The sequence below is a fragment of the Passer domesticus genome, chromosome 11 (genome assembly GCF_036417665.1).
Source record: "Passer domesticus isolate bPasDom1 chromosome 11, bPasDom1.hap1, whole genome shotgun sequence".
NCBI lineage: Eukaryota > Metazoa > Chordata > Aves > Passeriformes > Passeridae > Passer > Passer domesticus.
In genome coordinates, this window is record NC_087484.1 from 14,652,500 (window position 1) to 14,680,100 (window position 27,601).

At 36.6% G+C, this 27,601-nt stretch overlaps 1 protein-coding gene across 5 annotated transcripts in view; it reads right to left on the minus strand.

Annotated features, from left to right (window-relative positions):
- RASA2 (RAS p21 protein activator 2) overlaps positions 1 to 27,601 on the minus strand; it is a 45,644-nt gene that overhangs the window by 6,684 nt on the left and 11,359 nt on the right. For 3 of the 5 annotated variants that reach the window (XM_064385854.1, XM_064385856.1, XM_064385855.1), the window contains exons 3-18: positions 27,385 to 27,488; positions 26,285 to 26,379; positions 21,641 to 21,717; positions 15,012 to 15,095; positions 13,161 to 13,233; positions 11,888 to 11,964; positions 10,415 to 10,513; positions 8,183 to 8,339; positions 6,876 to 7,024; positions 5,480 to 5,594; positions 4,958 to 5,032; positions 4,162 to 4,285; positions 2,673 to 2,779; positions 1,384 to 1,470; positions 1,213 to 1,290; positions 685 to 758 (exon numbers count right to left, since the gene is read on the minus strand). In XM_064385854.1, coding sequence (XP_064241924.1) covers positions 685 to 758; positions 1,213 to 1,290; positions 1,384 to 1,470; positions 2,673 to 2,779; positions 4,162 to 4,285; positions 4,958 to 5,032; positions 5,480 to 5,594; positions 6,876 to 7,024; positions 8,183 to 8,339; positions 10,415 to 10,513; positions 11,888 to 11,964; positions 13,161 to 13,233; positions 15,012 to 15,095; positions 21,641 to 21,717; positions 26,285 to 26,379; positions 27,385 to 27,488 — 1,575 coding nt within the window. Of the gene's footprint in view, positions 1 to 684; positions 759 to 1,212; positions 1,291 to 1,383; positions 1,471 to 2,672; positions 2,780 to 4,161; positions 4,286 to 4,957; positions 5,033 to 5,479; positions 5,595 to 6,875; positions 7,025 to 8,182; positions 8,340 to 10,414; positions 10,514 to 10,857; positions 10,974 to 10,994; positions 11,008 to 11,887; positions 11,965 to 13,160; positions 15,096 to 21,640; positions 21,718 to 26,284; positions 26,380 to 27,384; positions 27,489 to 27,601 lie in introns of those variants that run through there. The other 2 variants (XM_064385858.1, XM_064385857.1) reach the window with 2 other exon arrangements.

Here is a 27,601-nt window from a genome sequence, read left to right on the forward strand (position 1 = left end):
TTACTACAACCAAGTGTTGATCTACTACAATTTCCTCCTTCATTTCTATTCTGTATTTTAGTAAGAGACATTTGTTTGAAATTTGGATGCCCGTTTGAGCTTTTCTTCTTATAAACTTGCTTCTCAAGTAAATGAAAATATTTTTCCCCATGAATGTTGTTCAAATCATCACCTATTATTGATCAACATCAAGCAAAAGACAGTTCATTTTTTAGGAAGAGTGACTTTCACTTCCATCTATATAACAGCATTCTATCACTAAATGCTAAATATTTCAATTACAGGGTAGTTTTCTATCTACTTTTAAAGGCAAAACATTTAGCTGTCCAGGGTTATACAGGGGGTAGAATAATTCCAAGTTAATCATGTTGTTTGAAAATACACTTTCACAATCCTCAAAAACCATCACAGAGCACACACTGAACTGTGACAGTAATGCACACAGTCTTCAATGGGTTTTCAGCTGCTTTTAATTACTTTTTAAAGTATTCAGAAGATGAGTTATGAAAATTTGCAGCTGTTCTTTTAAACTAATTCTACATACTAAGAATTGTCTAAATTACAAATATAGTAATTTCTACAGCATATTAGACATTTTAGTAAGCATTGATCTGAATCTGGCATTAATGAAACAAGACTGAAGTCAATTCTGTTACAGACAATATAAATTCAAGATGTATTCACCCTTCTTTCAGATGTACTGGCTCGCTCACACCACTGGGCTCTTTACTCTCCGTAGAGGAAACATCATCCAGGAACTTAAGGAAAAAACCACAGGGAGTATAAATATACAATATTCAGAAACACAAAAACCCCAAAAGCTATTTTTTAAAATATAAATGTACAGTTTGTCCTTGAACAAACAGTTATTTTATGCAAGAGATGAAAACATATGGCAGGGCCTTGGAACAATGTAACAAGGGATGCCCAGAGCTCACACAAGCTTTCTTTAATGAGTTCCTACAGAGCCAATAAAAACCTCTTTCAAAGAATGCACACTTTACTTTTTAAACTAAATTAGCTTAGTTCACTATGTGTAACTCTTGTGCATGGTTTTGCTATGTTGTTTTTTGTTTGGGGTTTTTTTTATGTCTGAAACAGACCACAACTTTTCTCTTTCTCTCTAGTAGAAAACTGAACACTAACACAACCTTTTAATAATGAAGATTGATCAGCTATACCAACAATAAAAAATATACAGTTGAAAGGTACCTTTTTAACAGATTCAGTAAATTTTTCTTCTTGAAATGTTTTGAAAAACTCACACATAAATGTCTCCTTGAAACTTGACTGAAAGGAAAAGTACATTGACATAAATAAACTTTCATATGAACTTTCATTAAACAGAATGTTTGAAATGAGAAAGAATTTTAATAGCCTTACAAGTTTGCTCTTGGTCAAACTTCCCCAGCTCCCCAAAGTCTGGATGGCTTTTGATATAAGAGTTAATGTTCTAGAAGTCTGTGCATCCTAAAACAATAAAACAAAATTCAAAAGTCATATGTTTCCACAATTCTGGGTAGAACTGATTAAAAAATTTAAATGCCAAGAAAGATATTATTTAAACACAATGTAGTAAATCTGGTACATCTTCATTCCTTTTCTTTGCCCCAGAAGAACAAAAAATGCATATGAAATATATCTAGTTTATTAGCTCCTGCATAGTGTTTAATATTCCAGTTATTACCACTAGAATTTAATATTAGTACTGGGGAAATATTTTTACCTAGAAAACATTGGAAACTCTCAAATGCTGTAATCATTACTAAACATCTAAAAAACCTCTGAATAATAAACATAATGAACTGCTGCAGGACAAACGGTCCAAGTTTTCATTTAAAAAAAGTGAAATTTAAAACTTTGTCTTTAATGATTTTACTTGATTTGTTTGCTACCTCACCAATTCCATTTTAATGCAGAATTATAAACAGAGCCTCCTGAAGTGGCCTTGCTATTCCCTTTTAGATGTTTAACCCTCAAGTGTTAAAATCCTGTAATTTATTTTTTTACTCAAAAAACTGGATAATGTCAAAGCAATGAATTTGAGTAAGTGTACCTTTTTCTTCTGAAGGCACAACACACCTAAATAAATAAAATAAGGTAATAATGATAACCTCTGGAGAAGCAGATCTCACACATTTTCTGTATTTAAGGTGAAATATAATAGAGTTTTTACATCTTGATATTTCTGTCTTTGAAATTGTTTTATATTGTGTATCTACTTCACAAACAAAAATTTGTCAACCCATTGCAACTAGTGGAGTCCAGGACAAATACACCAACCAACTACTGGATAAGGCTACATCCTCTGCTTAAGACCCACATGGCAATAAAGGTCTGGATGTTTCATTTCCTTGGAGGAAAGAACCAAGGCAGTTTAGGCCTGTACATTAAAGGCCCCTCAGTCATGTTGTTATTTCACCCCAGAAGCACAATCCCAAAAAAAGCACAGCATCTTTAATATTGAAAGCTCTTCCACATCATTTGAGAACACCCCATAAAGACTGAAATATCTGATGCTTAAAGAATTGCAAATATCTTATTTCCTTTGGGAACTGAACCTAGAGACATTTAGCCATCTTATTTCCCAGTTACTGAAAGGAACTTATGCCTTCCCAAACCAACAGCTCTGACAGTATGAATAAAACAGAACAAAGCTTCACAAGACTTACTGGATGGTGAGGTCGTAAATGAAAAGTATGAGGTGAGACTACGGCTACAGCAAAGAAACGGAGAAACACAAAGCTGCTCACTGCAGAATACTGTACATGAGGGTCATCTGCAGAGAAAAACCATGAAATGTAACATGCACTGAACTTAACAGGAAATCATGAAGACAGTTAACATAAAAGTCCTTAAGAAGATAACATCAGAGGAGACATTCATATTTTAAAATAGAATAGAAAAATCAATGAAGCGCGTGAAATGAGAAAGGTGGTCATGGCAAGAAATGTTCTCCTTATAGTGGAGTGTTTACTGCTAATTTATCTGAAAAGAAGTTCTATTCCCATACAACTGGCTCATCAGCTCCACTGGGAGAAACAATGAGATGATTGCAAGCATTTACATACAGAGTTGATTAGGTCTGGCTGGATGCTGCACCCAGAGACAAAACACTGCAGCAACTGCCTCTGAACTCTGGGGCTATTGCATTTATTTACCTGGAAAGCTACTCATTTATTAATTCAATGCATTAATGCATGAGAAATACAGCCATCACATAGGAACAAATATAATTGTAATTCTGAGTTGCATCATAAACCCATGCTGTTATATAGTTTTGATGATGTAAATGAGAATTTTCTCATTAAATATTTTGGGTATATTTACTTTTATAGTGGCAAATACAGTGAGGTCACATTCTTACTCTAACGACCACTTCAATCTGATCTGATAAGTCAGCTTTTCTGAAAGGACTGTCTAAACTAGACCAATTTATGACTCCGTTTCAGTGATAAACATGAATCAGTAAAATGTTCCACATTATGAGGCACAAACTCTTCACCTGTAGCTTATTCGGGACATTTCAGATTTTAATTGACTGAAGAGTGAGTACTTCAGACCCACTACATTACTCCTATATTAAATACATTCTGAAAGAATAAAGCTATTCTAATACTGGTCATATTTACAAACCCAATAAATAATTTTTATTATCCACCCCCCTCAAAACTACCCATAACTAGTTTAGCTATAGCAGTACTAAAGCTAACTTCACAGAAGTCATGGATGTGTTGGCCATCATTAACAGAGTGACAGTTCATGTAAAGATGCAAATGCTAAACTGATTTTCAAGTTCACATATTGCTTCTTTAGAAGCAATAAACAAAACAGCTCTTAAAAATTGTAAGTATCTTTCAAATAAATCACTTCCTGTACTGCTTGTGCTTCTCTTGTATTATCTTGTACTCTTCTGATGAGTTCTCATTTGCTGCTGTCTTGCAGTTTCTGACTTGCTATATATTTGTATCAGGAAACAAAAAATGTCTCTTGACTGACCACAAAGTTTCAGTATAACTTACAGCCTCACAGAAAAAGAAATGTCTGTCAAAGTTCAGGGCACAGCTTTGGACAAGACAAGAATTTTAACAATCCCTATAAGGTAAGTGCAGAAGTTTTCAGTCTGAACACCACTTCCAGAAGTTCTTAGAGAGCACTTACTTGGAAATCTTTTGGCAGCCAGATGCCTCAAAGAATAAAAAACATCACACATTAGTGTAGGACAACTTATACTCGACCGCACTATTTCACGGAACACTTTGTCCACGTAGTATCGGAGGTTTTCCTGCAGTTATGAAAAAAGATATTTTTTAATACATGAACATTCATATTTCTCCTTTTCTTTTCCCTGGGCACAAATATAACACTGTCTGATTATTCAATACTGAATTCTAGTACAGTGCATATTTTAAAAGCCTCATAATGTTTATATGGCATTACTACTATTAAAAGGTAGTTTAATGATATTTACTTAAAGTATATAAGCAGTGTCTAGCAATATAAACTACCTATCAATACCTGGTTTTGTCATTTGACAACAAGGAAGGAACATTTCCCATGTATATCAAGTGAACGTTAACTTTATTGCAGCAACTGTTGCCTTAAACATCAGCATACTCTGGTAAGAGGGAAGCAGCCAGCAAAACTTCAATGAAAAATGCTAGAGCAGTTCACATTAGGTACATCAATCTAGATGCTGAGTACAGGACAACAGGAATCAAAACACCCAAAAAACTGGTAAGAATGACTGTCATCTTTAGCTCCTCCTCTCTGTCCCATTTTCCACTGGACTTTTCCATTGCTGTCTTTATAAAGAGGAGTAAGAAAATACAGCTTTTTCTTTGTTTACTCTGAAAACAGAGAGTTATACTGCTACTACGAGTTACTCATTTCCCATTACAAAGAGCTGCTTTTAAAAATGCTTTTTTCAGATTTTGGGACCAGTTGGGAAACTCACCATATTAATTTCCACATTATCCCCTTCTCTTAATTTGATGGGATCTATTTCACAGGGTTTAGGAGACTCACATATCTGAAAGAAACAAGCAAAACTATACAAGTTCAATTTTTCAAACAAAGTATTGAAATGCACCCCTTACAAAACAGACCCTTATATTTACAAATAAAATTCTAAATAGGTCCTAACCATCTTTAACAACATGCAATGATCATCCTCACTTTTGTTTGTGCCTTTCCAAATGGATTGATTACATAAAGCATCACATGGGCAAATCCTGCAATGTGATGGAGGCTGCAACAACTTTCATTGACAGTTTATTTTGAAGCATCTGGAACACAAATAACAAAACACAGCTCCTCCCACTAAACTTAAGCAATTGTTGCTTAATTAGTTTTTCCTCTAGGATTGCCCTACCTGAGTGATTCCTACCACAGAGCTGAAACAAGAATGTCTATCCAACAGAGAAGGACACCACAGGGGGCTGAACTTGCCCAAAGAAGTTTCAGCAGGATAACATACCTCATCAATAACAGGTTTCAAAGTAACCTTTAGGTAGTGCTTCCCCACTATTTTCATCATTTCATCCACACACCGAGTTGCTAATGAGTTGCCTCTGAAGATTGTGTTTGCTTCTCTGCAAGAAAAGAAATTATTTTATTTGAACAGGGAAACAACAAGTTCAGTCACAAAATTCAATTTATACTCTATCTTGCTATTAAATAGCAAAAAAAAATATTTGCAATATATTTTAATCAGGAATTCCAGAACACATGCACCAAGCTTCCAATGGCACTCAGTAACAAAAAGAGTATAAACAAGAGTATTATTACAGCAATTACCAAACCCAGGAGCATAAATCAAACCATAAGAAAAAGCCTGAGAAATTTTATACAATTAAAGTTATAGTGCAGTGTGGAACATGAGAAAGAACAACTGGAGAAAATTTTAAAAAAATTAAAATTGTACCTCAGCAATATACAATTCCTCCTGCAGTAGTCATGGTGAAAAATATCTGGAGCTATAGCACACTGCTACACTACACCAATAAACCCAGACACTTAAACCAAAAGATAATTTAATCCAAGGTTATATTTTTATTCATTATAGCTGTTGAAGAAAACTGACAGCCGGCTGTGCAAAGTGTATCTTTCTAATCTGAGAGATTTACTTTAAGCTGCCTTTGTTACAGTTCAATTACAATGGAATGTGTGCACTAAAATACAGTTTAGAAAATTATTCTCTATGAGTCACCTCTTTCTACACAGTTAAGCTGTCTTGCATTATTTAAATCAAGACTAAGTGCTGTGAAATGAACTGTCCTGTGGTGACAAAATCCCTCCCACACCTCCACTGGACATGACCTGGCAGTGCAGTGGTTGCTACTCACATCTGCCTTATTTCTCTCCTAACCACAGAGCTGCAAATTCACAGACCATATGCTGCTACTTGGAAAAACTCCTGTGCTTGCAAGGCATGCAGGCTACATTCTTAATTACACGGCACCTTTGCAGAAAAATAGAAGCCTTCATTTAAGGCACATGTTGAAGGGAACAAGGTAAGATTTTCAGCAATTTAAAGATGTTCCATCTAAGTTGGGAAGTTTTGATACAATGTGCAAGTATAATGTACAAATAAAATTTGACAAGTGGCCAAATAAAGAAATTTAAAATAAACATTATGTACTCTAAGACAAAGTTTTACCAAACTGCCCAGCACCTTTGACTCTGACTCCCAGATTCAAAATTATTTTAATGAATGTTTTTGAAAATTAGCATTAAAATACGAATATATTTAGTCAGTTTTATGTGAGAGAAAGAAACCAAAGGACTTACTTATCAGTGTTGTATCATGAAACCCTGTGAAACTCTAACATTAATTTTAGAAAGCATGACATCAATAAACATGAAATACATACTGGGTGTCCCTCAGATCTAGTTCTGCCACTGCTGCAACAAAGGGAACCAGCTTCTGGTGGTGCAGCAGCAGCCGTACCAGAGGCAGCACAGCGTCGTACTTGTCTCGACACACCTCACTCAGAATGTAGGCAGCAGATGCAGAAATAGGCTGTGAGAAAGCAGAATACAAAGTCAGAGCAAAGCAGTTAAAGTTAAATGTTCTTTGTGTATTTGAAGAAGTACAGATCAAATCTAATGACATTGATTGTTAACAGAAAGTTTCAATGTTTGCTGTGTAACGTGGCAATTAAAAGCTTTCATTCCACAGATACTTAATTGAAAATTAATATTATCTGCTCTATAAATACATTTAAGAATGGAGTCCAGTAGTTACTCATCCTACTCATCCTCCCTAAAGGTTACACTATGGCTTTGTCACAAACCCAAGTTAGAGACAAAAAGCAGTTGTTTTACTACAACGTCATGTATCTTTATAGGACTTTTAAAACTACAATCAGGGGACATTAAAATGAAGTTCTCACCCACCCTTCTAAAGTGTTTGCTGCCACTGTAGGGTTGGGAATTTCAATACAAAACCTAAATTATTTCAGTAGAAAAGACCACTGCTGACTGCTGCTCCCTATATAGTCAGCTATTCCTAAATTCCAGTGAAGCAGGACTTGAATATGGGCCAGCAAAAACTTTAGTCACATCGGCTTCCTCTATCTTTCTTCTCCTCTGTCAGTACTTCACTAACACTGAATTGATGAAAAGCTGTAAAAGACCTAAGAATATAAAGTCTGGCTACTATGATTTGATTCCCAGTGTTATGCAAACACTCTACCACACTTCCCTCTTTGTCACCATGCCCTGGACAGAAGTCCAGTCATGCTGATTAACATCCTGAAGAAGGCAGAAGCAATTCAAAAGCAGAATTTGAAATAAATTCTGAAGTAGCTCCTTTTTATTAATTATCTGCCCTTCAGTGCTAATAATGAATCATTTTCCCTGGAAAACCTCTAAATCCAAGAAGCCAATAGAGGCCAATGGAAAAATACAATGTTGAAAAGAGCAACTAAAAAAGTATTTTATCTCCTCCAGGCACATAGCACACGTTATTTTCCTGTCTCCACTGGTTCTTCTAAAATAAGAAGAAAATCCTGGTACTTTGGAGCAGAAGAGCTCTAGAAGCTGTTCATCTGGGTGTAACAGAAATAATTTATACAAAGAAACAAAACTAATTATCTAGATATGAGTAATTCATATTGTCTCACAACTGCATAATCCATTTTAATTTTCACTTCAATGAAATTTTCAACAAAAGTACCTGAACATCTGAAGATTTTAGCAGCAAGTTCCTTAGAGAAGTGTAGTACTCAGATGGAAGTACACAGTCTTCAGTGTAACAGATATTTAATCTAAGTGATCCTAAATCATCAGTTTTAGAAGACTTGTTTCCATTTTCTCTTGGCTGAAGTAAGTACCTGTAAGCAACAGGGTAATTATAAAATATTAGATACCTATTTCATTCATTTGACTAATTCTATAATAAGAGTGAAGTATCACATTTAACTGCTTCAGTATACATGCACTGTATGTGAAAACTGGCAAAAAATTCACAAAAAAAAACCCCTTAAGATACAAAAGTAAAAACATGAGCAGCATGTAATTAATCTTTAACATATAATGGAACTTATATTTATTTTCTCACATCTTTGTAAACAGTAGAACAGGGTATGCTTTTTGTAGGTTAACAGGGAATAGCAGGAATAGTTTGAGATTACACTGGGCCATCTCATTTCACATCTAGGTTATATTTAGGGTGTTGGACACTGCAGGTGAAACAGGGAATGTGAAGAGTTTAAACTGTCTTATCTGAGACCACAAAAAGCACATAATATTAACAGGCTCCTCTCTTGAGAAACATGATATAGGGAAAAGGCAGATTTTTTTTCTACCCTGAATACAAAATACATTGAACAATTCACTGGCTGCAGTTTCACTGCATTCCAATAGGAGGTGCAGCCCCACAAAAATGTTAACAGCTTTTCAGTGGTGTCAGTTTTAACGCCCACCCCAACAAATTAAACCCCATCTCCAAATATTCTTTTACAGTCACGTATATTTGGACTTCTGCAACCAGGAGATCAGACTTATTTTTTTCATAATCAGATGCAGTGCCCATGAAGGTATGCTAACATAAAATAAAACTAATTTACCAGGGGAACCTCTCCTTAACAGCATGACTCTTAGGCTTACTTTCCAAATATTTAGTAGTACAGATAATTTCTCTGCTGTTCTTCAGCTGCATTCGAAATCATATCACACAAATTAGCAATAGTATAAAAGATTTATTTTTAATCACAGAACTGTTTGTGATAAGCAGATCGTACTTGGATATGAGGATGTTCAGTGCAAGGTGTGCCTACAATGTATATTAGCAGACACACTCCAGAGAACTAGACATGAGTTAGGTCTATTCAAAAAGCTACAAACACAGCTCACAGGCAAGGAGCCCATGCTGATACAATCTTTCTCTCAGCAGGTTGTTGACAGAGGCCTGTTTTTATGTTAATACGGACACACAGCTGTTGGTGAGACACTGGCAGAACCAGCCCTTGACACAGTGCAAAAAAAACCAGAAACACCAACACAAACACCTACAGGATCACATTCAAACACCAAGAGTCTGAGTTCAACATCCAAGACACTTGGAGCCTGAGGTGGGTGCATGGAGCAGAGCCATAATAGTTCCTGGCTATGACCTGTGTTATATTTAATTGCTATTTACACATGTCCTTCCCATGTGTTTTCTGTGTGGATATGAAAGCGCTTCCTCCATGCTTTTTCCTGTACTGAAAGGTTCACTAAAAGCAGAATATTTTACGCACTTGGAGACACTCTAATCCCTTGCACTCCTCCCTTCCTGCTGCTAAGCATTTGGGACAGTAAAGGAGCTAGAAAAGGGCTCCTGCTTCCAAAAACATCAGAAAGGAGGGTGCTGAGATGTCCCACACAGAAGTGTTTCTTTTCTGAAGTCCCTTCATACCTCACCCTTCCAGCTCTGTGCCTGCTCCCCTGGCACGATGTTGGGTTTGTTCTAGAAGATACTTCCAGAGTCTCCCCAAGGAAGAAAAAAAAGCCATACTTAATGATCAAATAAACTCTCTATCAGTGATTCTGGAAGCGTGACTTAGGAATTTAATAAGTGATGCATTCTGAGAAGCTACACGTTTGCTGGGTAGGCTGAAGAGCACACAGAGATCACCGAAACCCAGCAACCTGACCAAAAGACAGTCACAGTCCATCTTCCCTTCACTCTCCACACTTCCCTTCAAACACACCAACTATTCTGACTACGTACAGACATGGGGAAGAACAGAGCTAAATGTACCTGCTGACAAGGTTAATTTATTGAGCAGGGAAGCTCTAGCAACATGTTTCACCTAGATTAGAACAGGAAGACACAGTTTAATGAATAGGTAGAATAAAACATATCCTTTGCAAAGAAAAAGAAGTGCAAGACAAGCAAATTCACTTCCGAATCACCATTTCTCACCATGCTTGAAAGGAATCATTTCTTAACACCTTCACAGGAACTTTAATTTCTCCTAGAAAGATGTCTTGTACCAGATTCCCATTATTCCATAGGTCAACCCTGAAAACAAGAACATCGCTTAATTTTCTTTTCTCCCAGAGAGAAATAAGCAAGTTTACAATAACTGCCTTACAGCACTAATCCACATGCATGCAGGCAGCAAATGTTAGAAATCTCACTCCATTCTAAATAAATCAAGAAGACTCAAACAAGTGGCTTATTAATCCATAAAGAACAGATAAAGAAACAAACAGTGAAAGTTAAGACTTGCAGACCTTGCATCAGTAAATAAAGTGATACTGGCACAATGTACGGGCTCTGCGCAGCCTCCACCCCCAAAACTGTGCACACTTCTTCTCAGGTAATTCAAGTGAACTTTTTAACTGATGTATTTAAATATCTACCTAGCTGCTAGAACCTGGGACACTGCAATGCCACACCAAGACATGCGCTTGTTTCTCCAAGCAGCAGCTCGAACGCTTACAACCTCCAACGGAATCCGGCTCCACACATGCACCCTGCGTTTGCTCTGACTTCTTACCTCTCTGACATTTCTGACAGACAGCAGTTGTTAAGAACAAAAAAAAAAAAAAACAAAAACAAAAGACAACTAGATTTGTTGGGGCATGACTATTTTTCTAAATATATTTTCATCTACAATTAAATATATAGTTCTAATTAATGAAGCTAATAGTTAAAAACATACATACCAAGTTAGTTCTATAATGGCTATTTGGATGAACTGCTAAATTTTTCTTCTGATGCCTGTTAGGAAACATATGCTGGCCTAGAAGACTTTCTGTCATTCAGCAAATTTGGTGCATGTATGTGCAGAAGCACAATAAAGAAAAGAAACTGAGTACAGGGCTCTCTGCAGTTCTAACTACACTGCATAAATACAGAAAGACCTGCTCTGAGGGTAAAGCAGCAGAAAAGGAGAACATACTTTGAGTATCTGCATTTGCAAGGCAAAGATGAAGGACAACTGTTCCTCTAAAAAGCAAGATAAAATTGTAAGAATCTCATAGAAGAGGCTTTCTCCTATTTTTTTTATGAAACCAGCCAACTATATTTGAAACTATAGACTAGGACCAGCTATGCTGGTATCTTTCAGTACTAGTTCTATTACCAATACTCTGCCCAAATAAATACAATTTGATAGAAGGTACTCATACCTCTTTATTCACAGGCCCAGGAAATAAGTTTAGGCTGCTAGATACACCCAACCACTATTTATTTCAAAACAAAAACTCATCTTCAGTAAGAAATACAAGTTAAAAAAAAAATAAATTTTCTATGTCATCTATTCTACAAGTCTGATCAGTAATTCTATGGAGCTACACCAAGATAAAACAGGTATTTATTGTCTTGATGATAAAATATTATGATTTATTAATGATTCTATTAAAACACTTTCTAATCAACATAACTTACCTGACTTCTAGTTTCTCAATATCTTCTTCTTCCACCTGAAACTGGGACTTTTTGGTGTAACTGCTGGACCTGGTTACCTGCAAGTAAATTCCTCCTATTAACACATTTTTTTGTATTATGAATATCAAAAATCAAAGGAAACCCTCCCTGCCTCTACCATAGGTAAATAGCTACTGTTCCTTACACAAAGGAAAAAGGTCAGTTGACCAAACAAACTGCCTTTTTCCAGAAAGCAGGAGAAAAACGGGTCAAGAAGGGTTCATGGTGGAACCCACTAAAGGCTGATAAATGAGGGAATTACAGTATAGATCTATTAGAAAAAACAAGTAGTATGATATGAAACTGGCAGATTTTTTTTTCTTTTAGCACGAGCCCTATGAAAGTACTGAAGTCAGTTCTGAAATGTTTAAAGAAACAACACAATTGTAACCTCTCCTCTACACTTTCCTCATTTCTTGACTGACTGCATTTTAACTCCAATAAATCATAAGTCAAAAAGTCACCAGAGTGGTTTGGATCACATTTTATCCTAATATCTAACTGCCTAAGAAATCACACTCAGTATTCTTGAGCAAGTCAATTGAGACACACACATGCACTGGAACTGTGCATAGGTATGAAACTATTTCTCACTCAAGTCCCACAGGAGGATTTACAAAAACACAGTAAATTATAATACATTTGAGGCACATACAACAGTTGTACTCCTTCCAGCTCTCAGTACTGCATGTTTTAAATGCAAATCTGATTTTTATTACTGACACAAATCAGATGAAAATTTAAACTCATAGTGTCTTTGTCAGATAATTCATGTAGAATTGAAATAAACTCCTAAAAGACAACAAAGTCAACTTTTCAAAATAAAATAAACTTTTTTGGGTATAAGCACTATATTACTTTATTAAATAAATAAGTTGTTTGAGTTTTTTAAATCAAGCTTGAAAATATTTAAATAGAAGTCCATGGGATAGGTTAAAGTTATCTCAGAACTCGAGATGGCAACAGATGATATATGAAGTGATTCAAGATAGGGAATTATCTTCATATATGTGTTTGTGAGAAAGTAATTTCTCACACAGCAACTGAAGGGGAAATGCTATTGTCAGACAGAAATTTAAATATGTCATCCACTTACATGTGAGAGGCCAGTTAAAGCTCTTCAATTTGCCTGAAGAGAGCTTTCTGTATTAGGTATTGCTATGCAGCTTGCTTAAAAATACCTGAAGGGTTGCATAAAATAGATAAACAGGAAGAACAGCACACAAAAAGTTACCTCAAAATAAAATGTTTCATTAAACTGCGGATTGCTTGTTTTCTTCTTAACTTTGGTCTTCTTTTGGTCATTCCTGTTCCAATGTGGTAAAATTTTTACCATAGACAACTTAAACACACAATTATAAAGACATTCTATTGTCAAGAAGGACCCATGCATTTAAGTTAAAACATTTTTTGTTATTTTACAATTCACTTTGATCAATGAAGAAAATCTTAAAATTAATCTTCACAATACAGTTTAAAGAGCTAAAATTTTAAATGCTATGTCTAGCTAACCATGCATCTATCCAACTCAAAGGCTGTATTTAATTTCACAAACAGATAAAACTTACACATATTAATTAAAATGCATGAACAATTTCTAATGCATTTAAAATTTAAATTTCTTTACCACTGCCTGAAGGTAATGAGCACACTTTTCCTTGTCTTGTTCAACTGCAGCTTCTGTTTTTCCCACCCTCTTTTGCTGCTGAAATGCCCACTACTTCTTTACAGACAGGGGCTTATACCCAAGACACTGGAGGTTTTCTTTGAAAACAACTGCTGCTCATGTTAGATATGAAGCAATACAGGGTCAAACAAAACAACTGCCGCCACTTCCTTAGGAGTTTTTTTTTTGTTTTTTTTTTTTAATTTTACAAGTTTTATAAAGGAATATAGTTTTATTTACTTACTTATTTAGCCAAGGGGTGTGATAGTATAAAATGGCTTTCCAAAAGAAAATACGTGAGAAAAACAGAAAAGGGAGAAGAAAAACTGCTCTAAGTATCAACTACCTATTTTCAGGCACTGGACATATAAATATTCCAGTCATGGTACATGAGTCACACATGCATAAGATTGGAAAATCTCAACCAGGAATTCCTGTCAGATTTCCACATATATTCCCATATTAACAGGGTAAATCTTTTGTGGGACCAACATTCTCCCACTTCCATCCACATCACAGGACTCAAACAGAAAACATATGTCAATTTACCTTCTTTGCCATTTGGCCCCATGATTCCTAAGTATAATGAGGGAGCCTCCCTAGTCCTCTTAGAAAAAACCTAAACAAATAGAAAACCCCCCAAGCCAAACCTAAAAATATGATCTTTTATTACCAAGGAGGAAAAAAAAAATGCTCCATGCAGAGCATACTCAGGGCCAATCCTTCCACAGCCTTTAAGCCAAGCAAGTCTGGTACATCCTGGCACTATGCTGACAAAGGCAATGCCTCAGCACAGGAGAAAGGAAAGGGTCTGATGTAGCAAAAAAGAAGCAACTGAAACTTATCCTCCTTATTGGGCAGGGACTTGCACATAGTGAATGTGTGGGGTGGGGGATTTTTCTTAAATGAAAAAACCCAGCAGTTACTGAGGATTACAGATCCCAAACAAGGAGATGTTTGAACTGTGTGGACTTTGAACACAGCATCCTGAAGGTGTTCCAGAACCTCTCCTCTCTCGTCTCCTCCCAATTACACACATTTGCTGCAAAGAAACCCACATATTAAGAGAAACAGAGAAGAGAGGAAGGTGAGTGAGCAACTGCCTGTATCACAACATACAGGAATTTCACACAGATGAACAGGAAGTACAGTACAGAAATGCAATACAAAACATAAGAAAGAACTGAGGTGTAAGTGGCTCTGGACTAGTGCAGACAATGCAGACAGACCAAACACCATCCCAGTCTGGAGCATATGGCAGGGAAGGGAGAGAACAGTATCCATGGAGATGTGATGTATGCAGGAGAGCACTGGAAGGTTTTTCTGTCTTTTAAAGATTTTGCTTAAAACCTATGACTTTCTTTTCCAATTCAACATCACAGCATTTTAAGATTTATTGATTTTATACTAAAATGTTACCTGGAAGGCCCCACAAGAGAGACTGTTGCATAAGGATCACAATTCTGTCCATTTATAAGAGGTAACCCATGGCACTCCTTTATGCTACAAGGAAAAAGCAAACAATAGATCAGTGAAGCAATTATTTGGCTTAAAAAATAAAATCCAAACAATGCTTTCTTTTTGAAAACTTTTTATGTCCTGCTGTATTACACAGATATAGCTATACACTGATCCAACATACTGCAGGTACTTGAAGAAGATCTCTAGATGGTAACACAAAATAATACTCAAGTATACAGTTCTAACAGAACAAAACTGTTGGAATTGCTTTGATAAAGACACTCCAGTATCACACATGAATGACAAAATCCTAAGTAAAATGAACTGATATATTTTAGGAAAAATTGCAGATTTCATTAACTTAAATTTGATTTCTCAAGGCCCACAAAAAGCTGTCTGGCCTCAATCAATGGCAGCAACTATATCTGGAAGGCATTGATATGGATGAAAATATTTAATTTTGGATAAATTACATTCTGAGTTATGCTAAAAAATGCAAAGTCAAATCCTGAAATGATATTTAAAATTAAACATCCAAAACTATTACAGTATATAGTTCTAGCTCTATCTTTGAAATAGTGCCTAAGGTTTATTTTCAATCTTTCTTCACAATAGTCTATGTTCAGGGTTAAATGGCCCTTTTAAAAACACTGTTTTCTTCCACAATTCATACAGTAAGTGGTAAACTGGTGTTTAACAGGTACACAGGCACACTGTTCACAGTCCTGATGTAAAAGGGACAGGATGCTAATGCAGCAGGGAGACAGAGAAACCTTTTCTGGACCTTTTCTAAAGTCTTGCAATCTTTGAATCACCACAGCAGCAACACAAAGCTGGGTCAGCAAGCTGCCTAACCTTCAGATGCTGCCCACACATAAGTATTAACTAAAAAAAGCTGGAACAGCAAAAGTGAAGCGGAAGAATTTGTATATTCATAGCAGAAATCAGACTTTCTAGCAAAATGATGCTCTAATGTAACCATACACGCTGTAATTTAAGTCCAGAAACATTCCACAGATTACAAAATTTCATAAGATCTGAATGTTGTATTCCTGTTCTCTATAAAATAATGCATTTTTAGGTGTACTGCAGGAATTTAACTAAATTAGTGCAAGAAAGTTTCAATTGTCATAATTTACTAGTTTGAAAAAACTCCAAAACCCAGGCAACTTTAGGAGAAAATAACTTCTCTAAATTCCTATGAACAATTAAGTATATGTTCTAATATCATAATGTGGAATAAAAAGTTGTGTACATCAAGTGGAAATTACGTAGCTGCACACATTTTAAAATAAACACTTTATGTAGTGTAGAAAAATGGTGTTAAAGAATAACAGGAGCTGCAAATTCAAACACGAGTGGAAACAACAGACACTAACACTCCTGTGCTGCCTCAAAACTCCACCCTCTTTGGAGTATGCACAATTATAAACCAGATGGTATTTCCCCCCCCCAAATGTCCCTTTGTCTTAGCCAGCTCAGGGAACATTTAGTGCTGAGCCACTGCACAATCATTTGTTATTTTTCTTCCAGTTATCAAGCACGTGGCCTTCAGCATTTCAATAATTTTTGAATCACAATGAATGCTACAGTGATTTCAAACCCACCATTTAAATGGGTTCTTGAAACATCCAGTTGTTTCATAAGCATTAATTGATTCCTCCTCCAACATAGAAGTGGCACAGAAGAGTGGCAACAAAAGTAAACTGTCTGGACTTTTCAGTCATTGGGGTATCTGACCTGAGGCAGGACTCGATTCTTTCAGACTGAGGGGCATCCTGTAGCATAAAACACCCTTTGCAGTTTCAGGTGTGATGCTGAGTGTACCTATAAACCAGCTGCAATCTGAACCTCATAGGAAATTCATAGCAGATGGATCAGTCAACCTTATCTGAAGAAAATTCAGCTGTTTTAACAAGGACACTACAATTTCTCTTCTTACAGTCTTTGACATGATCACCAAGCTCCTGAATTTCTCTAGCAAACAGACACAGGTCTGTGGGACTTTTGGTTACACAGCTTGTTCTGTTCTCTTGACCACAACATAGACAAACTAAAGAAAGGCTTGTTTGTGATTTCCTGCAAGTTGAAAAACATTTTACTGACAACTTCACAGCCTTGCAGCAGAACTAGAATCTCTGAATTCATCACATGGATCCCTCACTTCAAGCTGATTTCATGCTGCAGCTGGTCTCCCTGCGGAGGCAGCTCTAGGTGAAAACTCTAGCATTTTCACCTCCTGCCCAAGCCCCAGCAAGTACAGTCTGCCCAGTCTATCAGACAGCCTGTCCTGGTCCAACACCTCCCCTGACCATCAACTCCTAATATCCTCAAATCTCTCTCTTCCATTTCTATCAGGCACAAAAATTTCTTCCAAATTTACTTCACCTCCTCCCCTTCCATCTCTCACTCCAAGGCAGCCAGTCAGATCCATCCCTTCAGTCTGCAGGTACTGCCTGAGCCTGCTTTAGACACTTATGTGACAGCACAGCCAAGTCAGCTGGACTGCTGCTTCTGTTTACCATCCTGACAGGAGGCTTTTAACCTAAAAGCCAGTTGTCAGTTTGGCAAACTGAATCACCCTGTTCGTGCAGGAGCCTTCCCAAGCTCCAAAGGCAAGCAGCCTTTAGGGATAGGAAGCCATTATATCAACTCAGCACTACTGAGCTGGATTGTTCCTCCCCAGGGACTGAGCACACTGCACTGAATCACTACTGAGACTTCTAAGCTACTAAACAAACAGCCTCCAGTAAACATGTTTAAAAATCCTGAAGATATTTGAAGTGGCTAGACTAGAGTAGACTGAACAGAAATGGAAAAGTTGGAATGAAAATGAATGGAACGAAAAAAACCTCACTCTGTTTGCTAGTCAGCAAATTTCATAGGAATACTGCCTTTCCTCAAAGAATCAGGCAAAGTGCTGCAACTGCAATCTCCTTTAAAAGGAAAACAACAACCAAGAAATCCCAGCAAAACCACCACCAGCAAAACAATGACCAATCAAAAACCAAATTAACGTTAAATATACACTCCTATTCCAACAACCATAATGAATACATTTCTAACACACAATAAAAATACTTCAGCTTTGACAAATCATTTCATCTACCTAGCTAGGCAGTTGTCAATCGAAAGGCATAAATGCAAAGAGTTTGAAGAAGTAGACATGAACTTAGAAGCCTTTTATTATATATTTTAGACTTCTATATCCTATATGCTGCCTAAGCAACAGGTAACAGAACTTTGGTTCTCTTTTCCAACTGCTGTCCTGTTGCAGTACAGTGCAAGATATGATTCAGTTTTCATTAATTCTCATCTCAGCAGCTTGTTGTGCAAGAGGAGTTTCATAGAGGAAATGAGAGCCCTCCAGATATAACCGGCATATATTCAGCTTAGAAGATGAAAGTAAGCCCTCAAAAAGACCCAGCCCACAATAAACCCCCTCAATGACTGACTCTACCTCCATCATTCAAATCAACTCAAGTTCTCCATGGGCAGACACTCCCTAGCTGCAGCCATTAATATCTGTATGTACACTTCATAAAAATTGCTGTGTTTGCTAGAACAGCTTCATGTGAGCAGACAAAGTATAAACAGGACAGTAACAAACTGACAGGTCAATCTGAGAGCATGGTGCACAATTCATTTAGTAAGGTATGTGCAATGAAGTCAAAATCCAGCTGTAATAAACCATTTCTGGGCTTTGAAGTATTCACACTGTAAATACACAAAACCTTCTTTCAGAGCTGAAGGGCTGCTGATCTCAGAGAAGGCAGGTGCCACCACTCAACTGCCTAATTTGCCAAGAAACTGGTCAAGCATCATCTATTTCAGCAGCAGCAATGCAAACAATGGGCATGCAAACTTGTTCTTAGGGACTCCCAGCAAGAGCTGCAAGCACTTATCTGTGAAATGTGCTACTATACACACCATTGTGGTTTCAAAAAAAACCAGCCCACACTGCGTCAGCAGGTGATCTCTTGCACTTTTGCCCATCCTCATTCACACATTAAGAAAGGAAGCAATTCATATTAGAGACAAAACAAAGCTTTATTTCACAGTCTGTGAGTCTATCTGCGTGAAACTTAGCAGCAAGTTTGCAAGAAATACAAAAATCATGTGTAAAATCAGGGCTTAGCCTGCTCTACATGAGCTCTAAGACAGTCCTTCACCAAAGGAAGATTAACTATGCTTTATAACAGAAAAAACAACTGGAATTGAGTTTTTTAATCAATCCTAATCACAAAACTCATCTAGAAGACCAGCAGAAACAGCTTCTAGAGCCATGTTTACAGACCCAAATCAACAGGAATCCACTGCCTAGCCAGTCACGGTTTTGGTTTAGCCACAAGGTGACAGGGGACTCCAGGTAATGCTCAGAATTACAGCTTTTTAATTACTTGCTATTGTGTGTGCACTTAACACCACATTTCATCTTGTGTAATGACAGCTGGAGCTAGTATTTTTCACCTTTGTAGAATTTCTGGACTCTCAGGGAATAACAGTGGAAATCCATTAGCAACTTCACTACACACAGAAGCCAGCACAAGTATCTAGAATTCTCCTATCCTAGAAAAAAATTAACTGGTGAAGGTTTAAAAGAATCTCATTTTCATTGCATTGAGACACGATTATTTGAAGATGAAGTAAAATATTGCTTCTGAAAGGCAAGTATCGTAGCCTGCATGTCAAGAGTTATTTTTTCTATGATTTTTTTTTCCCTTTGGCCATTATTTTCCAGTTTAGAACAGATAAAGAAGAGTCAGAAACAGACACATAAATAGATCTGTGCCCACTCCTTGTCTCTCTTTTACTCTATCATGGTTCTGCTCCTTTCTATCTTTCAGCTTTGTTAAAGGAGTTACTAAGTCAATGTCTTCTCAGGGCCTGGTGACCAGCAAAAAACACAGCAGGAAGTGCATCACTATCATGGGAAATTTACAGAACAAGCGGGGTTTTAAAAAGTTTAATTTTCTCTTTAATACTGCCACACCTATTTTCTGTAAGTTCCTCATGCTTTAAGGTCCAATGCATTTCAAAAATGCCCTCACATCCATTTCTATAACACCACATTCAGTGAGAGATTTCTTATTTCACAAACTCTCACATGTATATGCAAAACACATTAATGTGCCATGTATCAGTAATGCAGTAAATTATTTCAAGGGCAGCAGCACGTGTGGTAAAATTCTACTAAACATCTTCAGTTTCAGGAACTCCAGTGCATTTCATAACCTCAGACAACTGCACTGATGTAATACAGCAGCGTTTAACGCACAAACCTCTCCCACATGGCACTGAGTGGGTGAGTGCAGCAACCAAAAGAGAACCCTGGCTTCCTTTTGATCAATTATCTCCGTCATAAAGAGATCCTAAGAGAGGGCACAGTAGTAAACCACTTCCTACTCAAAACTGCAATTTGCAACAGTAACTTTCTAATGCAACTTTTCTTCGTCATATGAAAAATCCAGGCAAGTTTATAAAATGAAAAACCCACAACACTAACATGAAGTGCATGAAGACATAAAAATATGAAATTTTCTGAAAATTAAAAAAGTTGGGGATAAAAAACAAGGTCATAAAGCTCCAGCCAGCTTTTAGTGGTGAACAGTCCATGGGGAAAAGCTGTTCTAATTCTGCTTTGTGCTGCAAGTGGGATACAAAAATAAGAGCATCAGGACTTCCAGTGAACCATGCTGCTACCCCACTATAAAAGCAGACACATGCCAAGTTATCTTTAAGTAATAAAGATATCTTGATGTCCAGCAAGTTCCATCTTACCTGAATTATGAGCCTAAGCCATTAAACCATCACCAGTTTCACTAGCTTAATTCTACCACAGAACAGCTCCCCCCTCATAACAAGCTAAAGAACAGCAAACAGACCACTTTGCTGAGTCCTGCTCCAACTCAACTACCCATCTGGGTCTGGAGAGTTGAATAAGACAAGAACATCATCTGAACTTCATAACAAAAATTACATTAGCAAATATACCAAAAATTCACTGTTTCTATGATGCTCTTTGATATGCTGTAGCATTTTTACACTTCAGAGCCAAAATGAAGTTTGGTAGTGAAACTCTTCAAGTTGCTGCTAAGAAGTTTTACTGAAATGTGGCAAACATGCTGTTCCAGAACCACAATTCCTGTATACTTTGTTTTTCTGTAAGAATTTCTTATCGTGGTTAACTGGAAGAAAATAATTCTGAAGCAAAACTAGCAATAAATTTTACCATATTGACCCACAAAAATACCAGCAGCAGCAATTCAGTCAGTAACAGCCGTACTGCAAGTTCTGCACTGCCCTCTCCTAGCCTTCTCACCAGACCAAATTCAACTGGAATTACAAGACACTAATCCTAGTAGTCCCAATAAAAGTGAGGGTTTTGGCAGCAGAGGTCAGCAGCTGTGAAAAACTTCTGCTGGAGTTCCCTAGACATTTACTCATCTCTCCACAAGGCAGATTGCAAGGAAAATCGCATAAAAAGAAAAATGCTATTGGTACTAACACATCCAGTATCAAGAAAGACAAATCCCATAACATTCTAACAAACAACCAAATATTAAAGGATTGATGTATTTCCTTACTGGACTACAAGTTGCTGGCACACAGATCCATTGTCTGTTATCAGTTCGTTCAGCTTTAATTCAAGGTGAACTTTTCCCTGAAAAAAAACAAGAGAGAAACACAAGTAGTTTTAAAAGCATTATTTTAAGAGTAGGAATTAGAACAATAATATAGCTTACAGTTAGAAGTTATTTAAGGTAATTCCAATATTATGACTTGAAGAAAATACCTAATCTAAAGCACATATCCTGCAAGTAGAGCATGATGGATGCACATGAACTTTAAGACAATGAGAAGCACTATCTCATCTGCAGACAGCACAAGAATCAGTCAAGCCTCTACAGATTTAACACACACAAATACTTCTTCCACCAAGAGCAACTGCCAAGAGTAAGAGTCTCAGCTGTTTTATCCCAAGCATGGGATGAACCCTTGCACAGACATGAATTTCTGAACAATTCAGGATAAAGTTCTACAATGACCTTGGACTCTGCAGGCAGGCAGGCATACCTAGGAAAGTAGAATAGCATGCAATAGCCATAACCAGCAACATTTAATATCCACAGTGAAATCTTGTCCATCCCACCAGACTGAAGATCATTTAGAAATGTACTGTGCTTCCCAGGGCAGTTTTCAACTATTTCATGAAGACTGCTGATGTACTCAAGGAACAGTAAACACAACCAAAAGAGAGGAAAAGGTGGCAATAATTGCTAAACCCAGCTTCCTCCTTTTCTTTTCCTGATATGGCAGGATGCATTTAAGAAAAAGAATCCATAACTTATGGCACAGCATGGATTAACTTCAGAAACCAGCAAGGGCCAACCCTCTCAATGAAAGGTTCCAGAACTTTAAACCATGATATGCAACTTTTTTGGGATGACCAAAATTTATTACTTAAATCTTGCTCCAGACAGCTACTGCCTGAACAATAGCTGCTACTCCTTTCAGTGCCTGGCTGTTTGTGCTGGCTTTTACATCTAAGACAAGCACACACTGTCAGAGTCTTTCTTCTAACCATGTTCTCCTTGGTGTTCTCAACTTTGTCTATTTGCTAAATGGAACATCAGATACTGATGATACCGGTCTGTTCACAATCAAAAGTCTCAGGGAAGGGTTCTGGAAGGTGATTTGCAAGAGTGGCAAAGGAAGCAAGTCATAATCTGTACTACAGCTTTGCCTTTCTGCTAAAATGGAAGTAAAACCCTTAGCTGACCTTGCACACATTTCTATAGCAGTTATGTTTTGACATAGAACTGCAATGTTTTCATTGTAAATCCCCTGGGGCAAAGGCTGCGTTTCCCTCTCTGTTCATCACATGGGAGGAGAAAAGAAGCTTCTTTTACAAGGCAGTTCCCAACCTAACTGCTTTGGGATGCCTGCCAGGTGTTTTGCAAACTGCTACTACAGGGACAGGAACACAGGTACATTAAGAAAGCATTTGTCAAGCAGAGAAACTCCATTACAAAAACAGATTTACAGGATAAAAACAGGATACTGAGAAGCATGCCAACAGCCTTACAAGGCAAAGTTTTTGAATGACAAATGAAAAGACAAACATTATTAATATTTATTTAAATAACTGACTTCACTTGTTTTAGAAAACAAATGCTGTGAATGGCCTAAACACCTTCCTTTTGCTTTTAAAACCAAAGCCCACAAACTGTGTTTTACACAGAACAGGAGGAGTAAAACAGCACATTGCTGCTCCTGAGAACTACCTGTGCATGCAGTTTGCTCCCAGCCCAGTGCCATGATGACTACAGTAACAGGGCTCTAAGAAAATATTTCCCCAACATGCGTGGAGAATTTTAGAAGATTTTTGTCATTTTGTTTGTTGAGAGCAGTGTGATGGTTTCCTAAAGTTGCTGATCTGCAGATCTGTATCAGAACTTCAGACATAGTATGCAACTGGGTTTTAAATGTGGCTGTACAGAAGGCTTTTACTTCAAAATAGAGAAATCAGCCATTCTCATACAATACATAATAAACAAACAGTGACTTCATGTGAATGCACTTTGCATCTGTAGATCTCAGGGCTGTTCAAAGGCAGGCAGGTACCATTTTAACTTCACAAATGGATTGATAATCAATTTTCAGGTACTTATTACAGAAAGATGGAGTATAATTGATACAGATCCTATCAATTTTAATAAAAGGAACAATGAATGTTCAAAAACCTTAACAGTGTGTGAAAGATTTTGATTTTAACCAATGTGTTTTTCAAGCACAGATCTCTATAAAACTCTAACTATGAATAAATACAGGTATAAAAGTATAATATATATATATATAAATCCCTAAATTGCTATGAATAATATAGATCAAAGGTGTGTTTCTTCAAATGAGCCAATTTCAAACAAGATTAATGAAGATTTTATAAATAAAAAGGGATCAAGCAATCCTAAGAATTTTAGTACCATGCTGACACTATCTGCATTTTAGAAAACAAGAAAAATTTTTAAAAGCTAATAAATGTAAACAAGTCTGTGTCAGCTGCAGTTAAATGTGGTCTGTTTCACCCAGCTTCTCAAATTCTGATTTATTTATTTAGTATTCTCCCATTTGTATTTATTTTTCAGGAACTAGTGGAGAAAGGAAAAAGTTCCAAGAAAACAAGATTAATATGAACTCATAATACTGTGAACAGCAGCAAAACAAAAACCAGCTAATACTAAAAAAGAGAGCAGAGCAGCTACTTTCTAAAAGTCTCCACCACTAAGATACCTGGTCTACAAGCTGCTAATTAGACCAAAGTTAACCTGTCAAGAATAGATGTATATAAAAAGTACACTTTTCTTGAAAAAAATGCAGATGTATGGAAAGCCCCAAAAAGAATCCCAACCAAGCAACTGCAAAGTGTCCTGTGCATATTGATGGAACATGAAATACTTCTCTGCTATCCTATTGCCTTGCACACATCATGAATTTTGGAAAATACTCACATGGAGGGAACCAGAGGAGTGAAAAATCAACTACATGTATGGTACCATGAGGAAAAGAAAACAAAGTTTTTTTTCCTCCAAACGGATTTGCCTTTATAAATATTTCATGCACTTTTTCTGCACATGTACAACATAAAAGTCTGCTACTTTCAGCCATGTCTAGCCAACAGTCTTGGACATTTCAGAATATATTCCAGTACTGTGTAGTACATCCAAACCAACAAGATTTCAGCCAAATGTGACAGATGGGAACTGTTCTCAGCTATGCTCTGAAGACTTTTATGGAAAGATAAACCAGGATAGGACAAACCTACCCAAATGCTTTGACTCAAGAAAAGATAAATATGAGGTGCATACACCTAAGCAGAAAAGGTAATTTTTTAATGGAAGTGTCATGCAGGATTGTGCTTTGCACAGCGCAGTCATAGAAAAGTAAGAGTTTACATTCTGCTGTCAGTCATATAGCTATGGAAAACTATGAACTTTTTATTTCCAATGTGTAAGAAATAAAAAAATTCTATTAATGGAATATTCTAATTGAATTATCACATACTCATGTAGTATTATGACCAAAAAAATACCTTTCTCAATATATTTTTATGACAGAAAAAACATAGCAAGCATGGCAATGTTTAAGTCAAAGTGGAAACTACCTTTCACTTTGTATCTGGAAAGTGCTTTCTAGAATTTTCAGAGTGATTACACGAAAGAATTCAAAGAAGACAATGTGAAGGTGCACTAGATGATCTCCAGGTCCCTTCCAAATGAACCATTCTATTCCATTTGATCTCAACTGAAAGAGGACTGATTTTCAATAGAGAAGAGGAAGTGGCATTCAGATGTTTTGAAAATCTGTCTTCATGCAAAGCAACCACATGCCCTCCTATACCCAAGAGCTGCAGGCTAAACTTATGACACATAAATGAATCATCTGTGGAAATAATAGGAGAATTCTGTGTACATTCAGATCTTGTAAAAGTAGCCAGGATTCTCCCTACCCAAAGGGACTTTCAGGTTACTAAAAAAATACAAACACAGTCAAGTCTAAGACTTTGCCCTCAGGCAAATCTGGAAAAAACCCTATTAAAATCTACTACCTTATCACAGCAAGAAGGCTAAGAGATTCTCAAGAATTCTGTTTTGTTCTTGAAACCAACAAGAGAATTGCTACAACTTCTAGAGCCATCTCACTTTTACCTATTCCTAGAACAATCCTGTTTGAAGAACCAGAACCACAGGCTGAAATAAAACTGTGAAGTGCAAGTTGTCTGACACTGAATGCACAAAGTGTTTGAAGATAAGATACATGAACACAACACAAGTACCTCCAAGTTTTGAAGGCTAACCATTTCTATGTCACAGAATCAGCCATTATTTCAGTTAACACCAAAAATTACTAAAAAAAAAAAGTTAGTCAAGAGTTTTAGGATCCATTCATGTGCCTCAAGTACATGACCCCTCTTACAAGCATTTCATCAAAATACTGTTAAGACATTTCCCAAACAGTTGCTTCATGTCTTCTGCCAGTTTTAAGCACCATGAGGAATAACACCAGCTTAGGCTTAGAGAGCATTACTCTCTAACTAAACTGTAGACACAACTGCCTCACAAGAAATACAGATGCTGAACCTTATCTCCAACAGCTCAGTGCCATCTTCTACCATCATGTCCTTATCTACACTGAACTTTCACAAGGTAAATGTGCAATTTCATAGTTACCTGAACCTCTGAATTAGAATCAACAGGTTGAAGCATAAACCAGTTCTCGTTTCCTGTGTAGTTGCATAAATCTTCTTTTTTGATTGATACCTTTCCTGAGGGAGGGTGGCAGGGGGAGAGAAGCATAAACATTACCTTCATATGAATAGAACAAATATTTAATTATGTTTGATATTTGATTTTCTTCTAAACTCTTTTAAGTTTTTAAAAAAATTATGATGTTATATGAAGAACATAAGGAATATTATGGGTAAGTAAAGCAGAAAATAGTTTGTATGAAGCCTGATGGGATTAATTATTATTTGTTATCCTGGATATCATCAATAGGAAGGTAAAATAAAGAACACACTTGAAACTGGAAATAACATAATAGATTTGGGAGAACAAAAACGGTGTTCAAGAATGCTTAAACAGGAAACTGAAGTAGATGCCTTTTACTCTTCTGATTGCTATTTGGAAAGCTGTTATTATATCTAATTATCTGACATCCTGGTGCAAATTATTTCCTTCCTCAATTCAAGTAAAGCAAAGGCTTCTTCCACAGACTATTAGAGTTTTATAGCAACTGTATCCAAAAAGCACCTGCAATAAAGTTATTATGCAGTGGAGAGAAAACTACCTCCCATGATTTTTCACTTAAGCTACACAAGTTGCTGCCAAATACTTTGTAAATCACTAAGTTACAGATTGTATTGACAGGGAAAAAAAAAATCTATAAACGATTTCAAGAATTATTCCACAACTGTAATTATTGTGGAATGATTCCACAATTTATTCTTTGAAGATCTATAAGTAGTGACAATTATTCAAATATTCCAATGAAGCAAAAGTGGAAAACAAATAATTTTTAAAAATGTGTTCAGACCACAATAAGACTATAAAATGCCCTACTAGCCTGAAAAACAAAACATATTTTAGCATAATACAATGAAGCAAGGAAACAAAATCCTTATTTTCAGACGTTAAAGGAGCACTTAAGTGCCCTATACACAGTTTTGAAAGATGCTTCACCAATAATTGTATCCTTAATCCTACAGATAATGCTACTGAAAATAACCAAGTGTTCTGCAAGAGGCAGACAGCACCTCACAGACACTTACCTATACGCAGGTCCTTCTGTAAAACACTTTTATCATAAATGTAGAAGGACAACCACTGGAATGTTCTCGGAATCTCAAAGTAAAACTCCTCTCCAAAATAAGGACTGAAAAGAAAGATTTGAAGTTAAAATAGAGAAACACTTTACGCAATTTATATAGAACATGAACATCAAAAAGCTGCATTTTACTGCTGTCTCAGCCCGTGGCCCTCAGCACT